Here is a 25,518-nt window from a genome sequence, read left to right as displayed (position 1 = left end):
CCGAAACTCTCTATATTTTCATACTACAAAAATATGTCTTATTTTACGAATGGCTTGATGATCGTTGTTGTTAATATAATTATCTGTTTGATTAAGAGTCAAACGTTAACCGCCGTGCAAAGAACTGAGGAGAACGAACAAATCCGGGAAAAAATGACCACCCGAATTAACCATCAGTAGCGCGTCTGAAGGAAAGAGTCAGTACGAGGTGAGAAAAGCCCCAGATCAACTTTATCTATTATCTTAATCGTTACTGGCACGTAACAACCTTTATCTGCGATAGGAGAAACTTGAAAAAATGCGATAAGCACTAGCGAAGTTGGAATATAAAAAACAGGGCCTCCAAGATGAATTGGGAAGAAACGAATCCCGCTTGACGAAGCTAGAGCTTCAACGCATGTCGCTGGAGGGAGACTTACAACGTTTGCAAATGATACTGCAACAAAAGGAAGGAAATATTCGGATATCGGACACAGACAATACTGGAACTGAGTGCGGAAGCATCTGATGTTTGTATCTTACACCAGGGCTTTTTTTTCCTATAGAGTCCCTGAGACTCCGTTGGATCTTGCAAATGCGCAGAGCTAGCGCTGAAATTTCGCGGAGTCCCCGCGAAATCCCCGCAATTCTTCTGCGCAAGCTCCGTGCACTTACGATTTATGTTGGTTCTCTGGAACTCCCGGTGTTCGCCGGACTTGGATTAACCGGGAAATATCCGGTGGTTTGGCTTACTTTCACCGCATGAGAGCCACGATCTTTGATTACTCGCCTCCGCGTCTGCGCCGCATAACGTCGATGCCGTTAAAACTCGCGTCGCGATGCGAACGCTGAGGCAACGTTGCATCGCAGAATTACGAGTCAATCGACAGAGTTGTCTAATTTCGGCTGTAATTTTTCGTTGTTTTATAAAACAAGTGTTTGACAGAGATGTGACACATGATCACCAACGTGAGTACATGACATTTTAACCGAATTTAACAAAAAGTAATGTGAGGCTTATTATAAAAATTTGAAATGAGTCGCATCGCTCGCGGTAAAGGTGTCAAAGCAAAGCAGATGGTCCGGAACACTGCAAAATCAGCGAAATCAAACTCGTCATTTTTATGGAAGATGTATAGACGGATGCCGAATTGCTCGATAAAAAAACTCGCCAAGATAACTGGTTGGAAATGGAATAGCCTCAACAAACCAGAAAAACCCGCACGCGCAATCACACAATCGTCGGGTAAATGCGCTCGTCCACATCGCAGAAGACCTGCAATTCATTTATCGCAATTGAAATCGGATGCCATCGCCAAGGATGTTCCAACGCTAAATTCTCATTGCTGGAATGACAAGCTGTGCCGTTTGTCTCATCCACTTTTGCGTACGTCTGTAATGAATCATGTCCTCCTAGGAATCGAAGTTGTCATTAGTACACTATTGTTCAATAAATTTTTCTACAGATAAGATATCTCCTTTGATATCGTCTCTGATGCTGTACTTGTAAATTTGTAGTAAAATTTTCACCTTACAATATCGCACTTGTCACCCGACCAACCGCAATCCGACTCATACAGCTTCGTTGAATGCGCATAAAAATTCGCTGCGAATTTTATAGAAATCGATCATTTCTTTCGGTAATCAGATGAGTAGTTCGAGTTGCAATTCGATTCTTCTTCAAGGTAACAGCACACGGTTTTTCAAACTGTACAAAACATTATCGGAATTTAGATTGACCTTTGTCGGATGTATAATCGAATTTGAAAAGACGCGCTCTTTTCACAGCCGCATCAAACGCAGCCTCTGAAGGACGCGCGTATATTCGGTAGGTCTGGCAACATTGGAAAGAGCGCATGCGTGGATGCAGTCGTAGATGGGATCGCCATCTTTGAAGTGTATCGAATTTTTTTCTGTTGCTAACTCCGTTACAGTGTAACATCGTCAGCAACGCGGTGCCAGAGTTTAATAATAGGTGTAATAATCGTGCGCCTGCCCGTGAAGGGAGTCAGTCAGCGATGAATCAGTCTCGGAATTTCACGTCCCTGTTGAATCCAAGTTATTTACAAAATGCGCAAAATGCCGCTGCGGCAAACGCGGCCGCCGCAGCAGCCGCTGCAGCTGCTGCTGTGTCTGCGGCTATCGCCAACGGGACTTCGTTAAGCTCCAGCAGTTCGTCCCAGAGTAGAAAGCGGGAAGCTGAAAGTAAGTAGTGAAATTCAGGAGCCTCGTTCGATTTGAATTAGCCACTAAGTTCGCGCACAGGTTACATTTCGATTCGATGATGAAAACCTGGGAGTTACATTTCACTGACTGCACGTATTTTCAATTACCCAAGAGAGCTACCCACTAACACTTATATTTCCCTTTTTTTTTTATCCTTCTTAAACTCAGGCGATGGAAAATCAGACAAGGAGTCCAGAGAGGAACGGCGTAAGCGAAGGAAGACCAGATGGGGAGGTAGCGAACACGACAAGACATTCATTCCAGGGATGCCGACGGTTCTCCCGACTAATCTTACCCCAGAACAGGAGCAGGCTTACCTCTGTAAGTTGTGTTTTCTTGCCATGTCTTATCAGTCGTAACTCCTATAAGCTCATAGCCTCTAGGATACATTTAGGTGGTACTGTATTATTTATGCGAGGAAAAATTTTGGAGCTCGAAAAGCACTTGTTCATTTGTTTGTTTATCTCAATTATTATTTATTTATTTATTATTTTTTTTGCTTCACATTAGATGACCGTTACGATGTAAGTATGATAAATTTATTTTTGGGAAAAAAAAAAGTTGGAAAAATTGTTAAACTGTATAAGATAAAAGTTATTTAGTGGTGAAGGTAAGCAGTTTTATTATTAATTATTTGATTCAAGAAAGAAAAAAAAAAACAATCAATAAGGAAAATAAAAATATACATCGTTCAACGTTTGGGACGATCAAAACTTTGAAGAGAACCTTTTTACGATTTTTTTTTTTTTTTTTTTGTATCCGATTTTTTCGGAGCTGTATGTTAACAACGAATACCGTTGACCTAGATTGCATATAATCTCAATCCCGTGGGTAAACCTACTTTTGAGAGAAAGCCGTTGTGATGGAATAATGTGAACAATGTGCGATGAGTCAGGATTGAACTTGGTGATACTTTTTGATAGATTTAATCTTATAGACTTATAACTCATGCTATTAACCAATTCCACTCAAGGTTTTGATTCTCAGGCTGATATCGTACGATTTATGAAAAGAACATATGTACATATATTGCTATACATTAGCAATGTATACCCTTTTGACAAATTGGCATTGTCTAACTGTTGGGGTTTCCGCCCCCTCTAACCCGTTGGTTTACAGTTCAGCTGCAGATTGAGGAAATCAGCAGGAAACTCCGTACTGGCGACCTTGGAATACCGCCAAACCCCGAAGAAAGGTTTGAACGAATCTTACGTACCAAAAAAATGACCATTACAATACCTACAGTATCGACTGCCGTCACTGAGCAGCCGCTAACTCATGGTTGTTAAAAGGTTTTTAAAATGGCTCTACATAAATTAGTCGGACCCCTGACGGCCAACTGAGAGCTGGGGGCTTGGAACCTCGAGCTCTGATGTTCACCGAAGATGAATTATGATAATATTGGTTTGCTCTAATCAATTTATCTTACTATTTCATTTTAATTGAATACTGCTACACTCTTCTAGGATACTTAACGGCAAGGAAATTTATGCCTCAAACTTTTAGAATGATGCAATTTTTTTCAATGTTATCGCTTGAGGTGGATTCTCTTTTCCATCGATTGCGTAGCAGTATTTAATACCTAAGGGGCATTCCTGGCACCTTTTTCGTCTAGTATTTAACCTTACCCAGTACCTACTATAGCAACAGGTTACGGTTGCGGGATGAGTCGGGTGGCTGAATGCACAAGTTGCGTTTACCATTGCTTCAGACTGCTAAAGACAGGCAGGCAAAGACCTAACGCAGCTCAAGCGCAGAAATATTTACAGAAAGAAATCTCACATAGCTTATAATTGGATCAAAGTAGGCTTCAAATCAACGCCCTTGAGTGGCTATCCTTGGTAGTCCTTAGGCGATGAGTTTACCAATGAATTTCGTATTAGATTTGGATATTTGAGTGCACACCGTTCATGTAGAATTAGAAAAGTCTAAAGTAAAACAATTCCCTATCAAGAGTCAACATTTGTGACTACAAAATACCTGGCTAAAAGTATGGTATTGGCAAGGCGAGTACTATTCACTCGTCGTGCTTCTCAGGTTGATTTGCATAATGAAACTTGACTTGAATGCATTGAGCCGAATTTGTAGAATTGTAAATGTCCCGTTATTCTGTGTCTAATGAATATTCATTGGCCACCTTTGTCATTATTTCGTGCGGTAACTAGACTGCCGTGATTTGCACGGCAACCGAATGAACCACTAATGATGATTACGACTTTAATGCTAAGAACCAGGTTGTACAGATAGCATACAGCAGCACATCTTTACTACTAATGAAAAATTTAATGGGCAGATTACAGGAAAAAGAAAACAATGAAAGCGTAAATGTTAATAATATAATCGTTTTTACTTTACCCATCGATCTAACGTTACTTTCAGGAACACAACTTGAATTAATCTTCACAGTAATTTCTTAATCTCTTTGATTTATTCCAATAGGTTTTACTAATTCAATTTTAGCTGGACGCATTCTTGTATATTATTGTATTATCGTTTTAGTGTTTGTATACTGTTTGAAAGTATGCAAGAAGCGTACATGCATACAGCTTTGTGATATATGACTAATTAAACAAAAATTATTATTTCCTAATAATCACAGGATTTATCTTAGCAGCTGACATCATATCCATATCTGCCGTGCACAATCGTGCAGTCTACCAGCGGTTCACTACAATATGATATAATCGATATACGCACAATAGCTAAGCCATTGTGTTTACGGTCAATTGCATTAATATTTCAATACATTGGCAGCGTGTTTCAAAGACCATATGTATTCTTACAATCGGTTATCGTGGGTCCTTTAATTATCAATTCTTTCTCATTATTTTCTTCTGTCTTCCTCTGTCTTCTGCATTTGTGGGGCAAACTAATCATGTGAAATACTATAATACGCTGCTACGTCATAAACTGGTATATAATATGAATGATGCCCAACCCATAGAAATAATTTCTCAAAGTTTCGCCTATCATTTAGTCTTTTACTGCATTGTTTTACGATATACTAACAACGCCACAGAAACAAAAGTACAATATCTAGACTTGAAGTTGTTTTTCTTTTTGTGCAAGTCATTTTCTTAAGAAATGCAATAAGAGTTGTGTGACTGCCAAATATCATCTATGTGGAAAATTTATTTTGAAGCAAACTGTGTGTAAATAGGTACAAAGGGAACTACAAAGAAATTTTTGGACATTAGTCAGCGAAATGAGAGCATACACCGTATAGAACAGGCCTGTAAAGCCTACGTAACGTATAAACAAAAAATAACTGCGTTCAAAATGATGAAGTGAAAACATAGAATTGTTATCAGCTCTTCGCTATGTGAAGTTGAAGTTTTTTCATGCATTCAGAGAAAATTCCTTACAACTAGCTTTCTATAATTAAAAACCATAAAAGTGAGAATCAAGTTTGAGGTAGAGTGAGATTAGAAAGTCAGGTCGCTTGTACGCTAGTACCATCTCCCTATGTCCGAGGCACTGATCTATGATTACTTTTTTTTTCAGGTCCCCATCTCCGGAGCCGATTTACAGTAGCGATGGTAAGCGCTTGAACACCCGCGAATATCGAACTCGACGAAAATTGGAGGAGGAAAGGCACAATCTTATTCAGAAGATACTGAAAATTAATCCTGAGTTCAAACCGCCACCAGATTACAAGTGAGATTTAAAAAAATCCTGTAATCAATTCACCGTTTGATTGAAACTGCGTATCATCAAAATACTATAATTTGAAAACTCAATTACTTATACATCCTGATGGAATTAAAAATGATTGTAATTTATAGTCTAACTTTATTCATTACAGGCCACCAATAATCCGTGTACATGATAAAGTTATGATTCCACAAGAGGAGCATCCGGACATAAACTTTGTCGGTTTGCTTATTGGACCACGTGGGAATACTTTGAAATGTACGTAATTTTGTTTATGCTAAACTTGTGTCATGACTGCACTGAATTTATTTGGTACAGAGTAGCTGAATTTTTTTTCCTATTCCATCCTTTTACAGCAATGGAAAAAGAAACCGGCGCCAAGATTATTATTCGTGGAAAGGGTTCAGTAAAAGAAGGTAAAGTTGGTAGAAAAGATGGTCAGCCTTTGCCAGGAGAGGACGAACCGTTGCATGCGTACATTACTGCGAACAATCTTGATGCTGTGAAGAAAGCAGTTGAAAGGGTGTGTATGCCTCTAATGAAAACCAAACGAAACCATCCCAATATTTAATCTATACTCCAGAAAAATACACAAGTGTATCGTTGTTGTTAGATTCATGAAATAATTAGACAAGGAGTTGAAGTACCTGAGGGCCAGAACGATTTACGTCGCAATCAATTACGCGAATTAGCATTGCTGAATGGAACACTTCGAGAGAATGACGGACCTCGATGTACGAACTGTGGCGCAAGCGACCACAAATCTTGGCTGGTAAGTATATCACCACTTTTCGTCTTCTGGTCCGCTGCAGAAGCTCTAATCTTTATTATCTCGCAACTTATTTCCAGTGTCCTGACAAACCCAATGTTACCAATAACATCGTATGCTCGAGTTGCGGAGGCGCGGGACATATAGCGCGAGATTGTCGATCAAAACGACCTGGTCAAGGTGGTCCAGCAGCTGCTGGAATGACTGGAATCACCCCAGGTGGCGATAAAGCAAAGATTGACGAGGAATACATGTCACTAATGGCTGAGCTCGGCGAGGGTCCACCCCCAGATCGATCCAAGGGACATCAACGCTCCCAAAACACAAATTATCCGGGTCTATTCGATAGGTAAGTCGTCGACTCCCTGACTTGACCAGAATTATGTTACTGATATTCTTCACAATATTAGCTATAAAAATTGATACTTCTTTCAGACAACAAGCGCCTCGTGCTTTGATGGCAGCTCCGGCACATCCACCGCCGCAGATGATGCAAGGCGGTCCAATGATGCCTCCACCAGGCATGGCGCCGCCTCCCTGGACCCAGAACGATGTGAACAGCATGAATGGTATGAATATGCAGTGGCAACCTCCGGTCAGCATGCCTCCGCCTCCAGGTGTGATGCAGCCGCCACCTCCGCCCCCCGGCTCAACCACGCAACCCAATATTCCACCGTTGATGCCGTGGATGACTGCAAACAACCAGCCTCCACCGCCCGGCCAAATGCCACCAAGCCAAATGCCCCCGGGAATGGGAGGAATGCCACCGTGGCAACAAGGGCAACAAAGTCCGATGCGTCCTCCGCCTCCTGGAACAGCTCCACCTCCTGGATATCCGGGATGGCAGCAGCAAACCCTGAGCGGATGGCCGCCAGCAGCCCCTGTACCTCCGCCACCTCAGCAACCGGCACCTGCACCGCCGGGTATCGATTTGAACAGCTTACCGACATTGTTGGCGCAACCGCCGCCGCCACCTCCGCCAACCAGTTAGTGCAAAACTGAGTCGAACCACGAAATTTAATTTTGAATTACCACTTAGGTGTAACAGCCAAAAGGGTAAGTTAAGTTTGCTACTTCGTTAAGTGTGAGAAATTAAGGTTTCGATAACGTCGGTTGGGTGTCCATGCCGATCGAGATGTGGCTGAGATTCGTCTTTTCTTCGTTTTCTTACGTTGTTTCACGTGGGTGATCTTACTTTTGAAACACGTATTTTCAGAATGTGTATCACAATTTACGAGATATCATGGAGTAGACACTAAATAACACAAATCAGCCGATGAAATTTATCATTTTTATTGTGTGAAAAACGTTATCTTGTTTTTTCCAGTAGTAAGCGTCCCTTAAAATTTAATTATTCAATGTTAGTTATTTAGATTTGTTAGGTACAATCTGATTAATTGACAAATGTTTTTTTTCATCACTTTGAACGATCATCCGTCTGTGTACAACAGAACCACTTGAAAATTGATTCGAACCTCACCTGATAGGAACGATGTTTTGTAACATTATTTCTCCTGAATAGATCCAAAGACAAACAGTCAAGCATGTGAGTGTTTTTATATACTGTACGTCAACATCTGTTGGCTGTTTAGAAAAAATTTTGCACGGGGTTTTTGTCTACAATGTGAAAAGCCTCGAATGACGTTCGAAAATTTGGAACAATTTTCTATATTATAAATATAATTTTTGTTTGTGGATTTCACAACAGCAATAGTATAAATTATCATATACTTAAACAGTATATATAAGTATATACATACAAAGCACGATACAGAATCAAAAAATGATGCAAGAAAAAGAAACAAGAAATTTAACAAAAGATTAATTTACTAAGTAAAACATAATCACTTCTTTAATTAGCGCATGCGTATATAATAGTTAATAAGTAACTATATTCATCAACCTGCGCAGATTTCTAATTATTTTATTCACTATAAATCTTCCTAATTTAACAAAACTTTTACGTGGAATGAAATGTCATTTGGGTTATTTTCAGTGTATTGTACTGCATATGTCAAATATTACTGAAAAATAAAATTATCAATAATAAAGGTATAATTCTGACGAATGGGACCAGCATAGTCGCATAATTAAACCAGTCGTATGGAATTTGGGCGTACTACTTGTCCATCCTATGTATTGCCATAGAGAAGACTGCGCGCTTTGCGCACAGTGTTGAAGCTGTGACAAAACAAAGAACGACAGCTGCAGGCATTTTCTCTCACTCTAATCGGTGACTTGGCAGGGGCAACACATAGGACTTATACACGTAGCCTCCCCACCTTGCGACTGCTCCCCACTCTTGCGCACCCTGCGCAAGGGTTCTTGGGTAATTTGAAATTCTTAATTATATCATGCTGAAAACATTGGTTTTGAATCTTGATACATTCTACTAATCATCGACACGTATGATGTTTTTGAATGAGTATTTCTCTTCCATATGATGTATTGGCTTTCTGGGACGTATTGGACGACCCGAGCGACTAAACTGATAACGAATGGACAAACTGTAGCGACTTGGCCCAAATTCATCACGCCGACTTTCGGCGCACGCGCGTTTGTTTCACCGCTCGGTTCAGACGGGTAGAAACCTCCGATGCGACGCTTTGCATCGACGTCAGTTCAGCAGCTTTAGCAATTAGCTAGCCAAAGATGAAATAAATAGGTCGTGATGTGATCAGGTGACTTTGGCGTAGTGCGAAGAGTTGATGGACAGACAATCGCGAATTAATATTAACTCGAAGTCGATATCCGTCTGCACGGAGGAACGATGGAGGAAATATTTCAAAACGGGAATTACGACGATAGACTAGGAAATAACATCTCAACAATAACAACAACAGCCAACATGACTACATCAGAGGAAATAATACGGAAAGAGGTAAATACGCATCGATGATTTTTAGTATAATATCACGGGGTGAAAGAAGATTGAGAGACGCGTCCTAGGTACAGTGTCTACTTGTAATTTCTAAACATTATTCCTACATATGATTACAGTTCGATCTGATCTACATATTTAAGAGAGGGAGAATCAAAAATAGGTAACGCGATAATTCTAACGGCAGAAGATAATTCAAATACTCTAGTCGCACCCTGACATGTGTACAAACAATATTATCATGTATACTTCGCCTGTTGACTTTCTACGATAATCAGCAAAGTCCTCCTCCTGTTATGTTGACCCAGTGACCCATCTCTCCAATCAATTTTACTCAACTCTGATTTGAACACGAGTTTTGCAATAAAGTAAATAAAATATTTTCAGTAAATAACGTGGGAGTAACTGAAAAATTTCAATATCAAAGAGTTTTAACATTCTTCCTTTAGATCCCGATTCAATAACAATTGCTAAAAAACTTTATGAGCATTAGATCATCGATAAATAATATTACTCTAATTCGCCATTTCAGGATTGTCTTCTTGATCATATGGAAATCGTGATAGTGGAGGCAGAAAAGCGTGCCAACGGAGCTTTAAATCTCAGAGAATTTTACACGGTTTATTTGGTGGAAACCAAGTGAGTGGGTCTTGTTATTCTAAACAAGTATATTGATTTCAGCCTGAGATTTTACCCCACTAATGATACATCGTGTGTGTTTCAGAGTAACCGATCCAGACTTCAAAGGCGCTCTGACACAACTTAGTTCGTTATGGAGACGCTACACCGAATTTGAATTGTTACGGGCTTACCTGGAGGTATCTTATCCTTACATAGTGTTACCTGCGCTGCCTGAGAAGAAGGTACTTTATGGATGGCAAAAGGTAGCTTCCGATACGTTCGATCCTGACTTTGTCGATCGCCGTAGAGCTGGACTTGAGGTAAGGATGTAGACTGTAGATTATGTTTGCTTAATAAATTATTTAAATATATACTATATTTCCCGCTGCTTATTGCCTACAGAATTTCCTGTTGCGTGTTGCTTCACATCCAGTGTTATCACACGACGAACACTTCATGGGTTTCCTGCAGCAGGAAAACGATTGGCGAGAGAGTATCAAGGAAACTGGTAGGTATAAAGTTGGCTGAAACTTTTGTGCCACTGATAAAGATAGCAGCTGAGTTTTTCAGGTCAATTTTATTCAGGATACATAATTACAGCACGAATTTTTCGAGCCTTGCATAGTGTGATACGGTTCTTTCTTTCTTCTAGGCTATCTGCATCTAGCAGAATCCAAGCTAAAAGCTCTTAGCGTAGCTGTGAGACTGAAAAAACCTGATAAACGATTTGAAACAATAAAAAACTACGGAATTGAATTACAGGTAAGGGGGTACAGAAAGATTCATTGTTTATTCAACCTTTCCGCGATCATGTCCCGAATTTATCCACCATTCATCATTTCAGAGCAATTTATGCAACCTACTTAGAGTTCGAGCACGTCTGGTCGAAAAGCAATATGGACTGTACAAATTACACGCTAATTATGGACGTGTGTTCAGCGAGTGGAGTGCTATAGAGAAAGAAATGGGCGATGGTCTGCAGGTACTTTATTTATCCTCGCTTCTCCTCACTTCATCGGTATTTAATACCTTATCCTGAATGATTTTTACAGAAATCTGGACATTACTTAGACTCGATAGCCGCAAGTATTGACACAGCTCTAGAGGAGGAGGAGCTCATCGCAGACCAATTGAAGGAGTGGTTATTTGGGGCTTCTGCACTACAGGCAGTCGTCAGACGAAGAGAAGCTTTGCAACTGGTTAGCGATGAGACCTACGATTCTCTCACCGCGACTTGTGAGCATAAGGATAAATTGCAGCAAGGTATACGAAAATCTCTAAGAATAAACATCTAATTCTCAACAATTTATTACACGCATTGTTACATCGTTTACAGGTAAAACTGGGCTCATATCCCGTCTGTTCGGGTCTGTGGATACAGAAGAGGTGCGTGAGCTGAAGGTTCACCAGCTGGAGCAGAGAATTAATCAAAGTGAAACAGCTGTGAAACAGGCGAACGAAGACTTGGAGTGAGTTAAGCTCTTTTGACTTTCATTAATATCTTGATGGCTGCAATGTTATCGGTTGGGACGTTGATAACGGTCGACACTTTATTTCCAGATCTTTCTCCATCAAAGCAATGGTGGATATAGAAAGATTCCAGCACCAGAAAGTACTAGATTTGAAGGAGACTCTCGCTGCATATTGTGTTCTACAGTTTAAGTTAGCTAGAAAGGTAATAAAAGCTGTACTTTGGTTCTGTTGTTTTTGGCATTGCAGTCTTGTTCGAAATAAAATGGAAATAAACTAACATTTGATATTTTCAGGGTCTTCAAACTTGGCAACATATCAAAGATTGCCTTGAGAGTATTCCTTAAGCTATTCAAAGCACATCCTGCAAGTACAATATCTCTTTATCAAGTGCAACATCACAAAACAACCTTAATCGTTCCATGTCACCCGATGTACATCTACATTCCTGCATTTATAAGCTCTCCAGACGTTTGATGTTCTAAGGTTATTTAAATATTCTTATTTAATAGATATTAGTTTGTGCATAATACATACTGAGCACAGCGTATACGCGTTGTGTATAAATACCTGAAAGACGAGCAGCACCGTTTAGTATTTATATGTACCTACATCTATATATTTAAAACAAAAAACATATATATATTTATGAATATAGATATATACGTGTATATATATATTCCATTGTTCGGCAAAGTTTAAGTAAAAGCGTCTGCGTAATTTGACGCAAAATTTGCTTTAAAAATTTAATAAACTTCGCATATGTACGTACAACGTTCCTACGCTTAAATCAAATTATTCAACGAGTTTTCGTTCCTTCATAAAATACTGAACCACAGTATAACTTTTTGTTAACGATCAATCATGCTAAACTTCCGGTTATGACGTGTTCGCACGACCCGCGAAAATATTTAAATAACATCTTGCCGGAGATTTGTTACGATTAAAATGGAAGTCATGCGATTTTCCAACAATACTTATCGACTTAAGTATGATCGAGGCAAAAGTTTCGGATGGAGTTTTGCCTGAGATTATTTCGCGCCGCTTTCTACCGCAAGTGTGAAAGTTCAAACGACGTAGGATGAGGTGAAATTTTTGCACAATCATTTTCAAACTTCTACCTAGTCGACCGAGCTTTGATATAAGCTTAATCCGTTGACCTAGAGTATTTCTCTAATCAAGTTTTTTTTTTTTGCTTCACACAAACTCTAAATTCCCAATTTACATTTTATAAACTTTGAAAACAAAATTTATCCTCTCAACACGCAAGAATAATTATTTTAATTCAAAAATTCACCAATAATTTATCCTCAGTCTGTAACGAATATCGGGGAATAGAATTATTCAGATTTTTATTAACAATAGAAAATTTTCTAAACCTTAAATCGTAACAATCGTAACGCGAGGCTTGTTACGCCTCTCACACATTAATTATCCAAAGTCGACGAGGCTGCTGACACGTTCCTGCTTTGATAAAAAATATCACGTGCCCACTGTTTGTGAGCTAGTATATGAAAGTGATGGATCGTTCGTCCTACAAACGTTTCCGCGAGATTTGGTTCAACAATTTCGCAACAAAAAATTACATGTAATTGATCGGTTCGCAAAGCGTGCGTCATTTTTTAGAATAGAATTAATTAATCACGTGAGCAATTTTAGTATCTTCTTTTTCGTTGTGTACCGTGATTGTCGTATTAATTTTGTGACGTGATAATATCTCGCCTTAATCTGGGAAATATATTTTTCACATGGAAAAAAACGTCGGAAAAATCGGAATCGCTGATCCGGCCGAATGATGTGCGTTAATTTTCGCATTGACATATCACAGGAGCGTCGGTAAAGCAGAAAACTTCCGAGACGCAAAATTTCCTAAACGTTTCCCGGCTCGAATAACGAATGGAATGTTGTAATTTCTTTGGCAAGGTATAACAACGAAGTCGTAATATTTGGATGTATGTAATAGCCAAATCTTGGATCAAAAATATAAAAATTGATTGTCCGTGAAATACGAGTAAAAAAAATTCCCATTATCCATCAAGATCGTATTTTTCAGTTTTATTTCTGAGTCACAGCATAGATGCTCGTCATAAAGTTTTTGGCGAAGATTCTTTGTAAACAATAAATAATTGCAGTTAGTTGTCAATTTGTGTGAAAAAATAATCCGTGGATTGTATAAATCAAACCGAACCGAAATTCTGGAAATGGCGTGAAACGCATCACGTGTATGGAAATCATGCGTATCCATGAAAAGCTAATTTGCATATACCTACAATTATATTCCATTTGCTGTCGAGGGTTTCTCGAGACACTTAAAACGTTCAATATCCACGAAAATGATTTATGGCGAAATGTATGAAACCACGTACGAAGTGCCTTTCAATTGCCGTCTGGTTCTACCCTGGAAGCATTTTACGTGTTTATCAATCTTCCGAATATATGCCTTTATACATTTCCCGTACCTACTTCGCGTGTTCAGCTATAAAGGACCGGTATTACGAATGCCATTTGACCAATGGAAGGAAATCCATATTCAGTAACGCTGTGATTAATTTATCGCAGGAAAGCAAAAATTTCAAATTTCGACTAAAATAGAACAATGTTACTGAAAAATAATCGTTTCTTGTTTTCTGAATCGTTGATGATCGGTGGACTAGATTATTTGTCAAACCGTTTGTCTTTCGTTTGAAAACGATAGAAGGCGATCGAATTTGGTTTGAAATTTTCCAATCGGTCCAAATTGTTAATCACACCAATCCACGTTTGAATGACAAAAAGTTGAGGGGATAAATAGATAAATAAATAGAATTTTATATTTGCTTTAAAAAACAGCTGGCTTTTTTCCAACTATTTCGAACGGCGGTTTGGATAAACATTGAAACGAGATTCTCCGTTCTCCGAAAACTCGCGTCTCCGAATCTCGATCATTAGCGAGTGATTTCGGAGCTAACGAGATCAGCACGGATCGGTTTAATCGGACGCTTCGAATTAACCGTTCACACGAGTTTTATAGGAAGTTCCGGTTGAACGGGGAAGCATTGGTTCAGTTTATCTGGTTAATCACGTGCTTGTTTCGCTTCACCGCAAATGGTGCAAATCCGGCGCCAACTGGCACGCTTGCAGCGTCTCTGTCGGGTTTTCACGTTTGTGCATACCTGTAACGTCTGTATGTATTTATCTGCACGAGTGCAGGTGGCGCGTTATCTCTCGAAATTAATCTTGTTAATTACATTATGTACAACGTTGTGTAATTTCTGCATGTATAGGTGTACCGAGCTTTCGCAAATTCGAGGTAAACTTCGCCGCCTAATTCTCGTCGCAGTTGCGATTTTCCACAACAGAAACTCTCGAGACGGAAATCGAAGCCTGCACAAATTCACGACCCTTGACCGTCTTCGAGGGTCTCGAGAATCCTGCGCAGCGTGTTTAAATTGGCCGCACTGAAAACGGAAGCTTTCTTACATCAAGGTTGACCACACATCTGGAAAAACTGGAAATGTCAAGGTATTTAAAAGCTCGTGGAAAACCTAGAATTCTCATGTGATTTTTAATTTGGTCACTGAAAAAACTGAAAATATTAGTTATGAATTGACTTAAACTATCTTTTTTGTGCATTATATTTTTCTTCAATTCGAATTGAATTTCAACCGAATATAGAGTTAATAGCCTGAACGATTTGGGTTTTAGTAACTTACTAGAACTGGAAAAACTGACAACCTTGAAACGTCGTAACATTTTTTTCCCAAAAATTTTTGCCCACCCTGTATATGTACCAGAAATTATTTCTACCATCTGGCGACTGGCCAGATTATTTCCTCAACTTCTTATCCCAATTGTTTAACGCGTGAAAGCCCTGCAATTGGTATATCTACTCGTAGTTCCTTGATAGCGGAGTTCTGAGGGTCCGCGTCACCCGAGGCAAAGCTTAAAGTTTCCAGAGAACCCAACATCTCCGTCTATCCAACGGATCGAATCCCTCTATCGCTTATACGTACGCCGTATCGAAAGGTAAAAATTTAACGGCCGTAAATTTTCCCCAGTTTTCGAGTTCAAGTCTTCGTATTTTCAGGCGTAAAATGAAACTCGAGTGTCGTGCTAGAAAAATGTCCGTTTAATCGAATCTGCAGAGAATTGCTCGCCTTACGTTTCACGGTGCAGTTTCCGATAGTCGCCAGATGGACTTGAGGCGAGCGGAAATTTATTAGCTCGACACTCGTACAAGTGTAAAGTAAACTTTTCCGCTGTACGGATAGATAACGAAAGTTTTGAAACTTATAAGCGATGCGATAGATTCAGTCGTAACGTAGAAGAAAGCGTGTGTCGCTTTCCCCCGATGAAATAAATTCCGAAATGTTATAATCACCTGCAGAATTATAGATCAGAAAATATTCTCGTTTCAATTTTTCAAAATTATACCGTAATACAAGCCTCTGCTGGTACTTCTAACGATACGTCACGTTTCGGGATCTGTGAGAAAATTAATTGGAGAATCATCGATGCCGGTGACCCGATCAAGGTTTGATCGAATATCGCTATCGCTTGAGCCTCTCCTAATTCGCGGTTTCTTTCAAGTTTCACATTTATCTTCAGCTATCGCGAATAAAGAAGATAGCTTCGACGGTTTTCCCTTTCAAGCCTATAACGCGATATTTCGAGGTTGCGATTTATATCCGTGGGATTGCACACATATATTGTATTGCCTTTTTACAGCCGATTAATCGAAAACCGAGTGAGAAGCATGCGAAATTTTTTTCCCCCCAGTTTGTAACGCAAATATTCGCACACATACAACCCGACCCGTTTTATGGGGTCGCGGGAAGGTATTGAGCTGTTTTTTGTCCTGTATCTCTAGGAACCCTTGCTTCCAAGGATAGGAATTTACTCTTCCGCACTTTCGGCTCCGCGTGGCGACACTCGATTTTATTATACCAAACCTCCGATAAAAACCCGAGGACAGAACGCCCGACCGACCGACCGAAGTAAAAAATTGGACTTAGATTTTACGAGTAATCGATTTGTGCCCAATATTTTATAACTCCAAGTTGTATTCGGTAAATTCAAGTGCTCGAGTTATAGCCGCGCTTCCGACCTATTATGGGCCGCGAATTAGGTTAGGGGGGGGGGGGGGGGGGGGGGAAATTGTATACCCAGTAAAAATATGAATAAAAAAAGATATATATACATCCTGTACCGCGCCCCTGTTACGAGGGGCGTAAAACGAGGATCTTCAATTCCGCGGCCTCGTTTTTACACTTTGAAGCTCGTAAAATCTAACAACATAATTATTGCAGTAACGGGCAGACTTTTTTTATTCAGGCTAAAATAACCCCGCGATATAAAGTGTTTACAACGATCGACTCGGGGCGGGGTTTAAGATGGAAAAAAAAATCGGGTGATTTACCGGGTTCGCGATGTAGGCAGCTGAGGTCCGGAATTGGGGAATTTAGGTCTGTATAAACCGGGTTGGCGGCCGGCTGCCTCCGAATTTCACGGGGCCCGATCACCGGTGTATCGATAGGGAGGAATCCACTTTGGGAGAATGAAAATAGATCGGAATGTAAGAAGCGTGGGCAGCCGGCGCGATGATAACGCCGTATGCCAATCCGTGTGATATCCAACCTCAATTCGTATTTCGGCCCTGATATCGGAATTGCTATAAGTCTGATTCGTTTCTGGTTGTCTTTTACCCCTTGGAATTCGCAATCGAGGTTCTTTAAATTTTTTTCCACGAATCGTTGCAGAATAGCTAAAGCTTCGAATGTTCCAACGTTCGATTATTGTTTACCTTGTACCTATACGCGAATAGAGTGACGGTAATCGATGATATTGTAGGCGGAATTCCTGTCGATGAATAAAAGTGGTTTTTACACGGTGCAAAATACAGCTGATTGTGTCTGCCAAGTGGAACGCTTAAAGAGAAGGGAGAAAAAAAAATATAGTGAAACGAATACAGAGGTGAAGAGGTAGAATAAACGCTTTCATCTTGAAGAACGGCGTCGCGCTGAAAGCCTCGTAATTCAATTTGTCGAGGAGGAATGGCTCTATCCCGACTGCTCCTTTTTTCGTTTCTTAAAAAACTCCTGTCCATAGGTGTCAAAATCGTTCCCCATCAACGTCGTCTGTTCTATTTTCAACGCTCTACAATTACCGCACAACTTTTAACTTGGCGTAATTAATTGCGAGTATATTTGTTTAAATATGCGTACATACATATTTTTTTATTCGATTCCACGATCGTTTCTGACTGCTTTTTACAGTTTCCGATGTGCTACCGATCAATAACGAGAAGTAAAAAAATTGCACGATTTTCCGCACGTGCTTATGTGACTCGCTCACATAGCAATGTAAATAAAGGGGATAAAATTGGCGCTGCGGAACTGGATAAGATGATATTCGTACTCAGGGCAGTGTGTACGATTATGATGAATATCTCCGGGAGATTCTCTTGAATACAACAGCCGTTCATCCAATTTGATTTTCGGGCGATTCCGGACATTTCTCGAGCGCTGCGTCGTCTTTGGCTTTTCCGAGGCCCGAGTCAACGAGTTCGGTCTGTAACAGCAAGACGGCAGTTTGTATGCAGGGTCGCGTCGCGCCTCCCTGATTACAACAGTTTGTTCGTCAATTTGCCAGGCTCGTGCGGTTAGCCGTGACAAAGCTCGGAAAAGCTTGGACCCAACCGATTTCACTCGAGTCACGAGTGCGCTCTGATACCTCGTCGGATGACAACGTCTCTCATCCACCTCGTTCAGCCTCGCGAATGACCCCGGAAGAGGTATAAAAACGAGCCACAAGTACCTATTTTCACGATGTTACGCAACAACACGCAGAAGCTCTTTTAACCACCTCGATACCTACGCCAACTCCATCGCTCGGTATTTTCCTACTCACGATGTGCTGAAACCGAGAAATCTAAGTCAATGTTCGAAATTAACCTCCCCTTACGTATTTCGCAACAGTTTTGTTGTCAGATTTGATGGTCGGGAGAGAATATTCGGTGGATATAATATGAAGATATTTCCAATCATCTAATCGCTGCAATAGTTAATAGCGTGATGATAATTGAAAAGAAGACTGGCGCGTACTTGACTCTATTGTCAACCCTTTCAGTCATAGCGGTAAGTATTCTCACCACCTATTTTATAGGAATTTTTTGTATATTTAGAGAATTTTGAAAACATATTTCTTTGCGCCTTTTTGCTGTTTCTGGTAGTATGCTAATAGCTTTTCAATACTCGAGGGTAATTGTTGCGATAATTATGTAGATTAGTGTTGTTAGAAACAAACTGGCTGAAACAAAAAAATCGTGAATATTTAAGGAATAATTCATTTCCGAGAAAGTTACCCCCCTATACGTATATATATTTTACATAAATTATAAGTTTTTGGAGTAGCTGTTTACGAATCTGAAAACAAGTTACAAAAATTCAAGATGGCGGATCCAGTATGGTGAACGAAAAAAACTCTTTGCAGGGGTTTTCGAGGTCGCTGATTGGATTTGCGATACTGAATTTTCATAATCTGATTTCCGATTCGCAATCAGCGACCCTAAAAACGATTTTATTCCATCTTCTCGTAGAAGTTGATTAAGCACATTAATGTGTGACTAAAAGGGTTAAATCTACAAAGTTAATTTTCAATCAAGAACTATGTAGTATAAACCAATACTAAAAAATTCTCTCAGTGAGCTATCCTGTAAAATGTTAATTGAATAAGGAATGAGGAATTTTAGGATTTCGGTGAGACTCAGAGGGTTGTTTAAAAACTTTTGGGATTTAGGGTAACAACCTAGAGCGTGAAGGCCAACTTCCTTTCGTTTAAATCGCACCCGGAATTTGCCCGAAATAATTATCCGCGCTTTTGGCTCCGCCTCCTCGTTCTTGAGAAATGAATATCCTGCGCCTGAGAAGGGAGCAAACGCGTTTTCCCGACTGTGTCTGCTCGATGCAAATTGACTCTCGTTTAATAGGGCCTGATTAAGAGAGTTTTATAAACAATCGTCATGGTTTCAGCTGTTGCTTCGACGTGCCTATATACATACGCAAATAGCATATTGTTGAACGGGCTGAATTTATTCACCCGTTGAAAATCCGCATTTTCTCTTCTTTTTTTCTTAGAACGTTCCGTTGTTTATGTTCGAATAAATGACACGAAGAAACCTCGCTGGTCGTTGGAACGACAAAGTATACAACAGCAGTCAACCGACCCTGTATTACATACGTCGAAAATCATTATCCACGATCATGTCTTCTCATCCGTTTCCGAGCTTCTGACGAAATGGATTTTCGCATCGAAGAAAAAATAAGTTTGCGAAACTGGCAAACTTTGCTCTCTTGAGTTGCTATCATACGCAAGAATTATATTATATATACCTTATACTTGAATAATTCTGCCGGAAAAACTTTCTCATCGAAGTTGTCAACAAAGGGAGAATAACTCGATTTTCGCGCGCCGTTTATCGTTGTTGATCGAACAAACATCTCAGATTTTTCGAATCAACATGAAACTTGATCCGCCGAAAGTATTCGGTGTAATAATTTCCAGGAAGTTTAGAGATTGATATCCTGTCCCAAGTATAACACACTCAATTCGGCATGCTTTAATTCCGAAAATATACTCTCTAGGGTAACGGACTTAACGGGGCAAGGATGATCACTTCAAACGCTTAGCAAGCTAATCGTCTGCGACCTCGTTACGGTTAAAGTTGCGTAAATTGACGCGAAGACCTGGAAATAAAGCCTGGACTCAAGACTGCTCGAACCGCTTGAGTCTAATCAAGACTCTTCCAGTTTCCCTGCAGAACTACAATTAATGGTGCAGGCGAAGAGCGAGTTTGAAATAAAATAATAGCAAAAAAAAAAAAAAAAGAGCAAGAGAAAATTAACAAAAAAGGCAATCAACTCAATGAATTTTTCCGCGCTAACAGCAGTTCGAAAACTCTTTCAGCCTGCAACCACTGACATTGATAAATTCTCTACAGAGTCACGCGTTGCTGGCTACTAAATTATAACGTCTTCATTCGCAGAAACACTCGGTTGTAGATAAACTGACGCAGCTTCCAACTTCGGTCCACTCATCCTCCTAATTAATCACCAAGCGGCGACAGTGACACGAGAAATTCCCTTTCAATTCGATGATTGTAGCGTGTAATAATGTACTTGACTGATGAACGAAACAGTTCTCCAAGTGGAGGGCTTGTGATTAGATGGTCCGTTGAAATCGGCTAATTTGCGTCTACAAGCAGATCTCAAACTACCGAAATCCAAACGTCCAGATTTCCGACCCGATGCAGCGGCTGAGAAACATGGAACTAATATTTCTGTGAAACTGCAAGAAGATCAGGGCGAGTAATTCTTACATTGTTAATAAAGTCGAACAGTAAATTTATTTATTCGTTTATTTCGCGCCCGTCGCAGCTGATTGCGGTTAATTGAGGCAGCGATCAGGGTAAATAGAGAACAAACAGAATTTCGGTCCGTTTGATTCGTATGCATACATGTGTAGAAGAGACACACCTTCCTCGTTAACGCGAAGAAACTGACCGGCAACTATTGATCTGCCAAGACGCGTATAAAATTGATACCTAATACTTTGGGAGTTTCCTAATTCGGAAGCATATTATCGGTCTCGCGATTCTAGTCGGGCAATTGTGACCGAAATGAAGTTCCTCGCGCATGACAAGCGGGAAATTCTGCCAATTCATCGAGTCTGTACGATGATTGCCGCTCCATTACGCACTTACCGTCAAATAATAAGCGATCCCGAATTGAACAATTGGGTATACAAGAATAATATAGGAGAAAAAGTTAGAAGAGAGAACGGCAGGGGGTGGGGGAAGAAAAAAGGGAATTACTTAGATTGAGGGAATTGCGAAGAAGCTGTCGAGACGGTCAATAATCAATACTTATCCACGTTGTGCCGGGCACCATGGGTCAATTGACGTGTGGACACAATCGGGAGAGGTGAATTAAACGTCATGTCCGAGACAGCAATTAGGTCCGAGGTTCAAGTTCCGAATTTGAAAAGTTCCGAAAGCGGGTAATTCCCCGAATTATTTTTTGGCGAAACTCGAAGTGAAGAAAGTAAACTTTTAGGAAACAACAATGTTTCGAATGATCGGAAAACCGACGGCTTAAAGTTCCGACATACAAGATCCCGAAGATACAAGTTACGATAGAGCAAAGTTTCGATAGAGCGAAACTTCTATAATTGAAATAAAAAATTACAATGACCAAGATTTCAAATGTAAAAACGTCGAAAATCCAGTACAAAGAAGATCAAAGTCGTGAAATTTCAACAAGTCGGAAATTCGCAGATCTGAAAATTTTCGATCATTCAGAATTTCGATGTTCCAGATTTAGAAATTTTCTCATTTTTGGAACTTTAACTCGTCGTAGTTACATTCCCTTTCGGCATTTTGACCTTCCGGAATTTTACCCTTTCGGAACTTTGAAGCGTCGGCTTTCAGACCATTCGAAACTTTGATGTTTCGTCAAAGTTTAACTTCTTTACTTTAAGTTTCGCCACAAAAAAATCGGAATTCGGCTCTTTCTGAAATTTTCCAATTCGGAACTTCAACCCCGCCTCGCGATACAGATCAAGTCACGTGAGTCTCTAACTTCAAGCCGTCTCTCCTGACGCCGGGATCTTTTGATTCCCGTCTACGAAAAGTAGGTACAACATCTGTTACAAGTTAATCTCTTGCTATTTACGAGCGACGCCGTGAACTAAATGAGGAACGTTATTAACCCTGTAAATTAGACCGCGTTGCTTGTGTGCTTTGAAGCGTTTGACCCCATTTTTGCATTACCTCCAGTTGAAGAAATGTTCATCTGACAATTAGCTAAAGTATGTAAATTATCGCGTTTTAAAAACAATTTGCCTTTGCCGCATACATTGTTCCAGATTATTGTTAGTATCAGGGAGAAGAGAAGCATAAATTTTTCCCACAAGAAATGATCAGTTTGCCCAATTTTCTATCCAAGGCGCTACGTGTAACGTACTTCACCCCGTGTAATAATTTCGTCCTCATTCTCGTAACGTTCACGGCGAAAAATATCCCTTGGTTTAGCTTCGCAGCTGAGATTTACCCGATAATTTTAATCACGAGGTACGACAACAACAAAATCGTCGTCTCCTCGTCGTTATATCGCTGAATTAACAACCGCTCGTATAATTTTTATCGAGCCTTTCGTTCGCGCTAAAGCTGTCCAGCCATCTCGATTTGTCACGAGTCCCTTATAATTTCCCTTTATGAACACGTGCGAAAGTTTATGCAAAGTTCGTCCAGGTTAATTCGCAGTCCGACAAACACGCGGCGATTTGCATAATTTCATTTGAAAAATGCGACGAGCATCCGGAGAAAAATTAACTACAATTTCAAAATGACCAGGACTTGGTCACGAAAGCTCGCCGGGATTTTTAAGCGGATTCATCCCGTCAAAATTAAACCACACAGTTTCGGCTGTCGATTCGATATTATGCATTTCCAACCCTGTACCAGGTAGCGAAACTTCTTCAAGTCGCGTGCCGGTTTCATATCTCACAGACATTATACGCCGAATCGGCGGAACGTTGTTGTGTCAGATCTTTATCGGAATTGTGGTATAAGGTATGCGAAACATGTTTATGAATAATGGCCGTGCGTTTTCACAGAGGGAGAAATATCGCGGACATTAATAGCCGCCTCTTCCCATCGGGGGGTAGAAATTCTTGGAGGGGGGGGGGGGGGGGATGGCCACGTAAGAATTGTCAACAATTGTTCACGCTGACAGTTTGTGCAGGGTCACGATTTCCTTATTTCAGTGTGAATAAATTTGTTTTATAGCTGATACGTACGTACTCTAAGGAGATTACATTTTACCGAATGGTTCGTTGTTGTCCCCCCTTGTTTATCATTGTTATTGATGTCGTTATTTATTATTTTGTTTTGATCAAAGTTTCACCCGAAAACTTGGAGCTAACGTACGATGTAACTGCGACAGGGTGATATAAAGGAGTTTAATTTTTCATACTCCGCGAATAATTGATTACGGTCACGATCGTAGCCAATTATCCCTTTTGCGAAGTTGTTGGGTTCTTTTTAAGGGGGGGATTAATGAAGTGGGAAGTAAAAAGTACACGCCCTTTGTAATCGGTCGGTTAATCTTTCTGCAGCGAAGGTTTCGAGTTTCTCGCCTTATTCTATCGCCAGGTATATCCTTCTGCTCTCCCTCTCTCCTTCATTTCAAAAAATACATAAGCGTTATTTGAGTATCCCCCGAAGATCTGGAACCTCTAACAACCCTCATTACGCTTCTGACCTCGAGAACTTTCGCAATAAACGGACTTTATGTTGCAATTACAAGCTCACCAAGCGTAACAACCAGCTCTTTATACCCACCTTCTTTACTCGAGTGAAAAACTCCCGGCTTGTTCTTGTAATTTGTGCCGCATGTAACTGCCAACTCCGTGCATCGTTGCGCGAGGTGAGCTTATACCTTCTCATCCCTGTCGCGTTGTATTCAAGATAAGAGAAAAGGAAAAAGAAAAATAAATAAAGAAAACTGTATCCGCGCGATTCACGTCAAGGATCGGAATCCACCCTTCGAATTTAGTCACATAACACACGGAACAAATTTATATACCGTGGAAGGTAGAAAACGAGGTCGACGGATAACTTTTCTCATGCAAGATACTAAATCGAATTCGAAGCCCGTTTTCCGATCCATTTCATAGTAAAATCAGTCAGTCGACCCCTCGCGTTTTCTCTTGAAAGAAATTTTCCGCGAGTGAAATGCAACGGCTTCCGTATCATTTCCCACATTTACATAAAAGCACGGTCTACCTCTGTACATAAATTAGAACCACCAGGGTGGTTAATCTCTTAGTTTCGGGGTTTCGACGCCTCATACTCTTCAACCTTGTAGGTATCCGCGCGGTCGCGAAAATGGTACCTTGGGAAATTATATCAACCCTCGAAGGTTACCCAGTTATATACCACCGACCTCAATTCATCCCCCAAATCCGCTTTCAAGGGTTTCTGATAAATTTCTCCAAGTTTCATTTACGCTAGTGTGTTTTGCTGTATGATCTACATGAGCGTTAATCGCGCTTGCGATCTATATTCTTAACTTAAACTGATACCGAGGAGTGGAAACTTTTTGGATTATCACGTTCTGTAACTGAAGTTTAACCAAGTATAACTCGTCTTGTAAAGTACGACTGCACGGGCGTAAAGCTTTTTTTAGTCATTGCAACCTCGGGCATCTCGTGACTGACTATCTTCGGGGAAACAGTGGCGATGCAATTATCGTCGGACGTTTTATTCAAGGATTGACAAGCCTCTGATCGATTAACGCACGCAGCAGGAACCGAAAGAGATGAGGGTGGAAAGAAATAATTTAAAACGAGACCGAAGCCGTATACACGAAGATGCAGACAGTCGCCGAGTCTTGTTAAACGAAAAATAGATCCTTACGTCCGACGCCCACCACATTCATTCTCAATTCGCGTTTGTGAAACCAGTTGACAAATTCAATTCTGTAAATGACGGCTTTCATTTGACGGGATTGTCGTAATGCGTTTCAGACGATACGGACGAGCGGAACGTACCTACTAAATGAAAAAAAAAAAAAAAAGAAAACAAAAAACAAAAAACAACAACGTCATAAAGACGGGACTCAAAGTCTCAGAAGGGGACGCGAATTTCGGTATAAAGAAAAAGCCCAAAAAGCTGCGTTACGATCGACAGTTCGAATCCGTCGAATCCGAATCGTCGGCCGGAATTTATGACGCGAAACAGAAGCTGAAGAACGAACGGAGATTAAGAAATCCTCGAGTCTTTAATCCGGTGTTTATGTTACGGTGTTATCGAGACAGCCGATCGGCAACAACACTTACCGGTCTTCGCGCATGCGCACTAATGCCTGGAAAGTTGAGA

The 25,518-nt window shown here is 40.3% G+C and overlaps 3 protein-coding genes across 5 annotated transcripts in view; all 3 read left to right on the top strand.

The window, feature by feature from the left end:
• The first annotated feature begins 626 nt into the window (after positions 1-626).
• Positions 627-9,027, top strand: LOC107224296 (splicing factor 1). Of its 2 annotated transcripts, none has more exons than XM_046743077.1 (9): positions 627-948; positions 2,374-2,526; positions 3,325-3,400; positions 5,710-5,862; positions 6,011-6,117; positions 6,216-6,382; positions 6,473-6,631; positions 6,709-6,977; positions 7,064-9,027. In XM_046743077.1, exons 1-9 carry the CDS (start codon positions 819-821, stop codon positions 7,617-7,619), a joined length of 1,770 nt encoding a protein of 589 aa, XP_046599033.1. In that variant the 5' UTR covers positions 627-818; the 3' UTR covers positions 7,620-9,027. The 2 variants fall into 2 exon arrangements, with proteins under 2 accessions (XP_046599033.1, XP_015519785.1); XM_015664299.2 differs by lacking the exon at positions 627-948 and adding an exon at positions 1,856-2,184.
• A 200-nt stretch (positions 9,028-9,227) lies between these two features.
• LOC107224300 (sorting nexin-4) lies at positions 9,228-12,380 on the top strand. Its single transcript, XM_015664302.2, has 10 exons — positions 9,228-9,509; positions 10,042-10,148; positions 10,234-10,450; positions 10,533-10,638; positions 10,783-10,892; positions 10,975-11,112; positions 11,183-11,393; positions 11,467-11,599; positions 11,691-11,805; positions 11,897-12,380. Exons 1-10 carry the CDS (start codon positions 9,399-9,401, stop codon positions 11,945-11,947), a joined length of 1,299 nt encoding a protein of 432 aa, XP_015519788.1. The 5' UTR covers positions 9,228-9,398; the 3' UTR covers positions 11,948-12,380.
• Positions 11,954-25,518, top strand: part of LOC107224298 (pyrokinin-1 receptor-like) — a 34,953-nt gene continuing 21,388 nt past the window's right edge. For both annotated transcript variants that reach the window (XM_015664300.2, XM_046743028.1), the window contains exons 1-2: positions 11,954-12,086; positions 14,864-15,101. The gene's annotated coding sequence lies outside the window, so the exon portion shown is untranslated. The remainder of the gene's footprint in view (positions 12,087-14,863; positions 15,102-25,518) is intronic.

Source organism: Neodiprion lecontei, chromosome 1, assembly GCF_021901455.1.
Source record: "Neodiprion lecontei isolate iyNeoLeco1 chromosome 1, iyNeoLeco1.1, whole genome shotgun sequence".
Classification (NCBI taxonomy): Eukaryota; Metazoa; Arthropoda; class Insecta; order Hymenoptera; family Diprionidae; genus Neodiprion; species Neodiprion lecontei.
This window is presented reverse-complemented; position numbering and strand designations above follow the sequence as displayed.

Excerpts from the sequence above, each read along its gene's own strand:
- LOC107224296 (XM_015664299.2), top strand. The coding sequence starts at position 1,998 with ATGAATCAGTCTCGGAATTTCACGTCCCTGTTGAATCCAAGTTATTTA. Across the intron at positions 2,527-3,324 it reads ACAGGAGCAGGCTTACCTCT|TTCAGCTGCAGATTGAGGAA; the intron begins GTAAGTTGTGTT and ends GTTGGTTTACAG. Across the intron at positions 5,863-6,010 it reads AAACCGCCACCAGATTACAA|GCCACCAATAATCCGTGTAC; the intron begins GTGAGATTTAAA and ends TATTCATTACAG.
- LOC107224300 (XM_015664302.2), top strand. The coding sequence starts at position 9,399 with ATGGAGGAAATATTTCAAAACGGGAATTACGACGATAGACTAGGAAAT. Across the intron at positions 9,510-10,041 it reads AGGAAATAATACGGAAAGAG|GATTGTCTTCTTGATCATAT; the intron begins GTAAATACGCAT and ends TCGCCATTTCAG. Across the intron at positions 11,806-11,896 it reads AGTTTAAGTTAGCTAGAAAG|GGTCTTCAAACTTGGCAACA; the intron begins GTAATAAAAGCT and ends TGATATTTTCAG.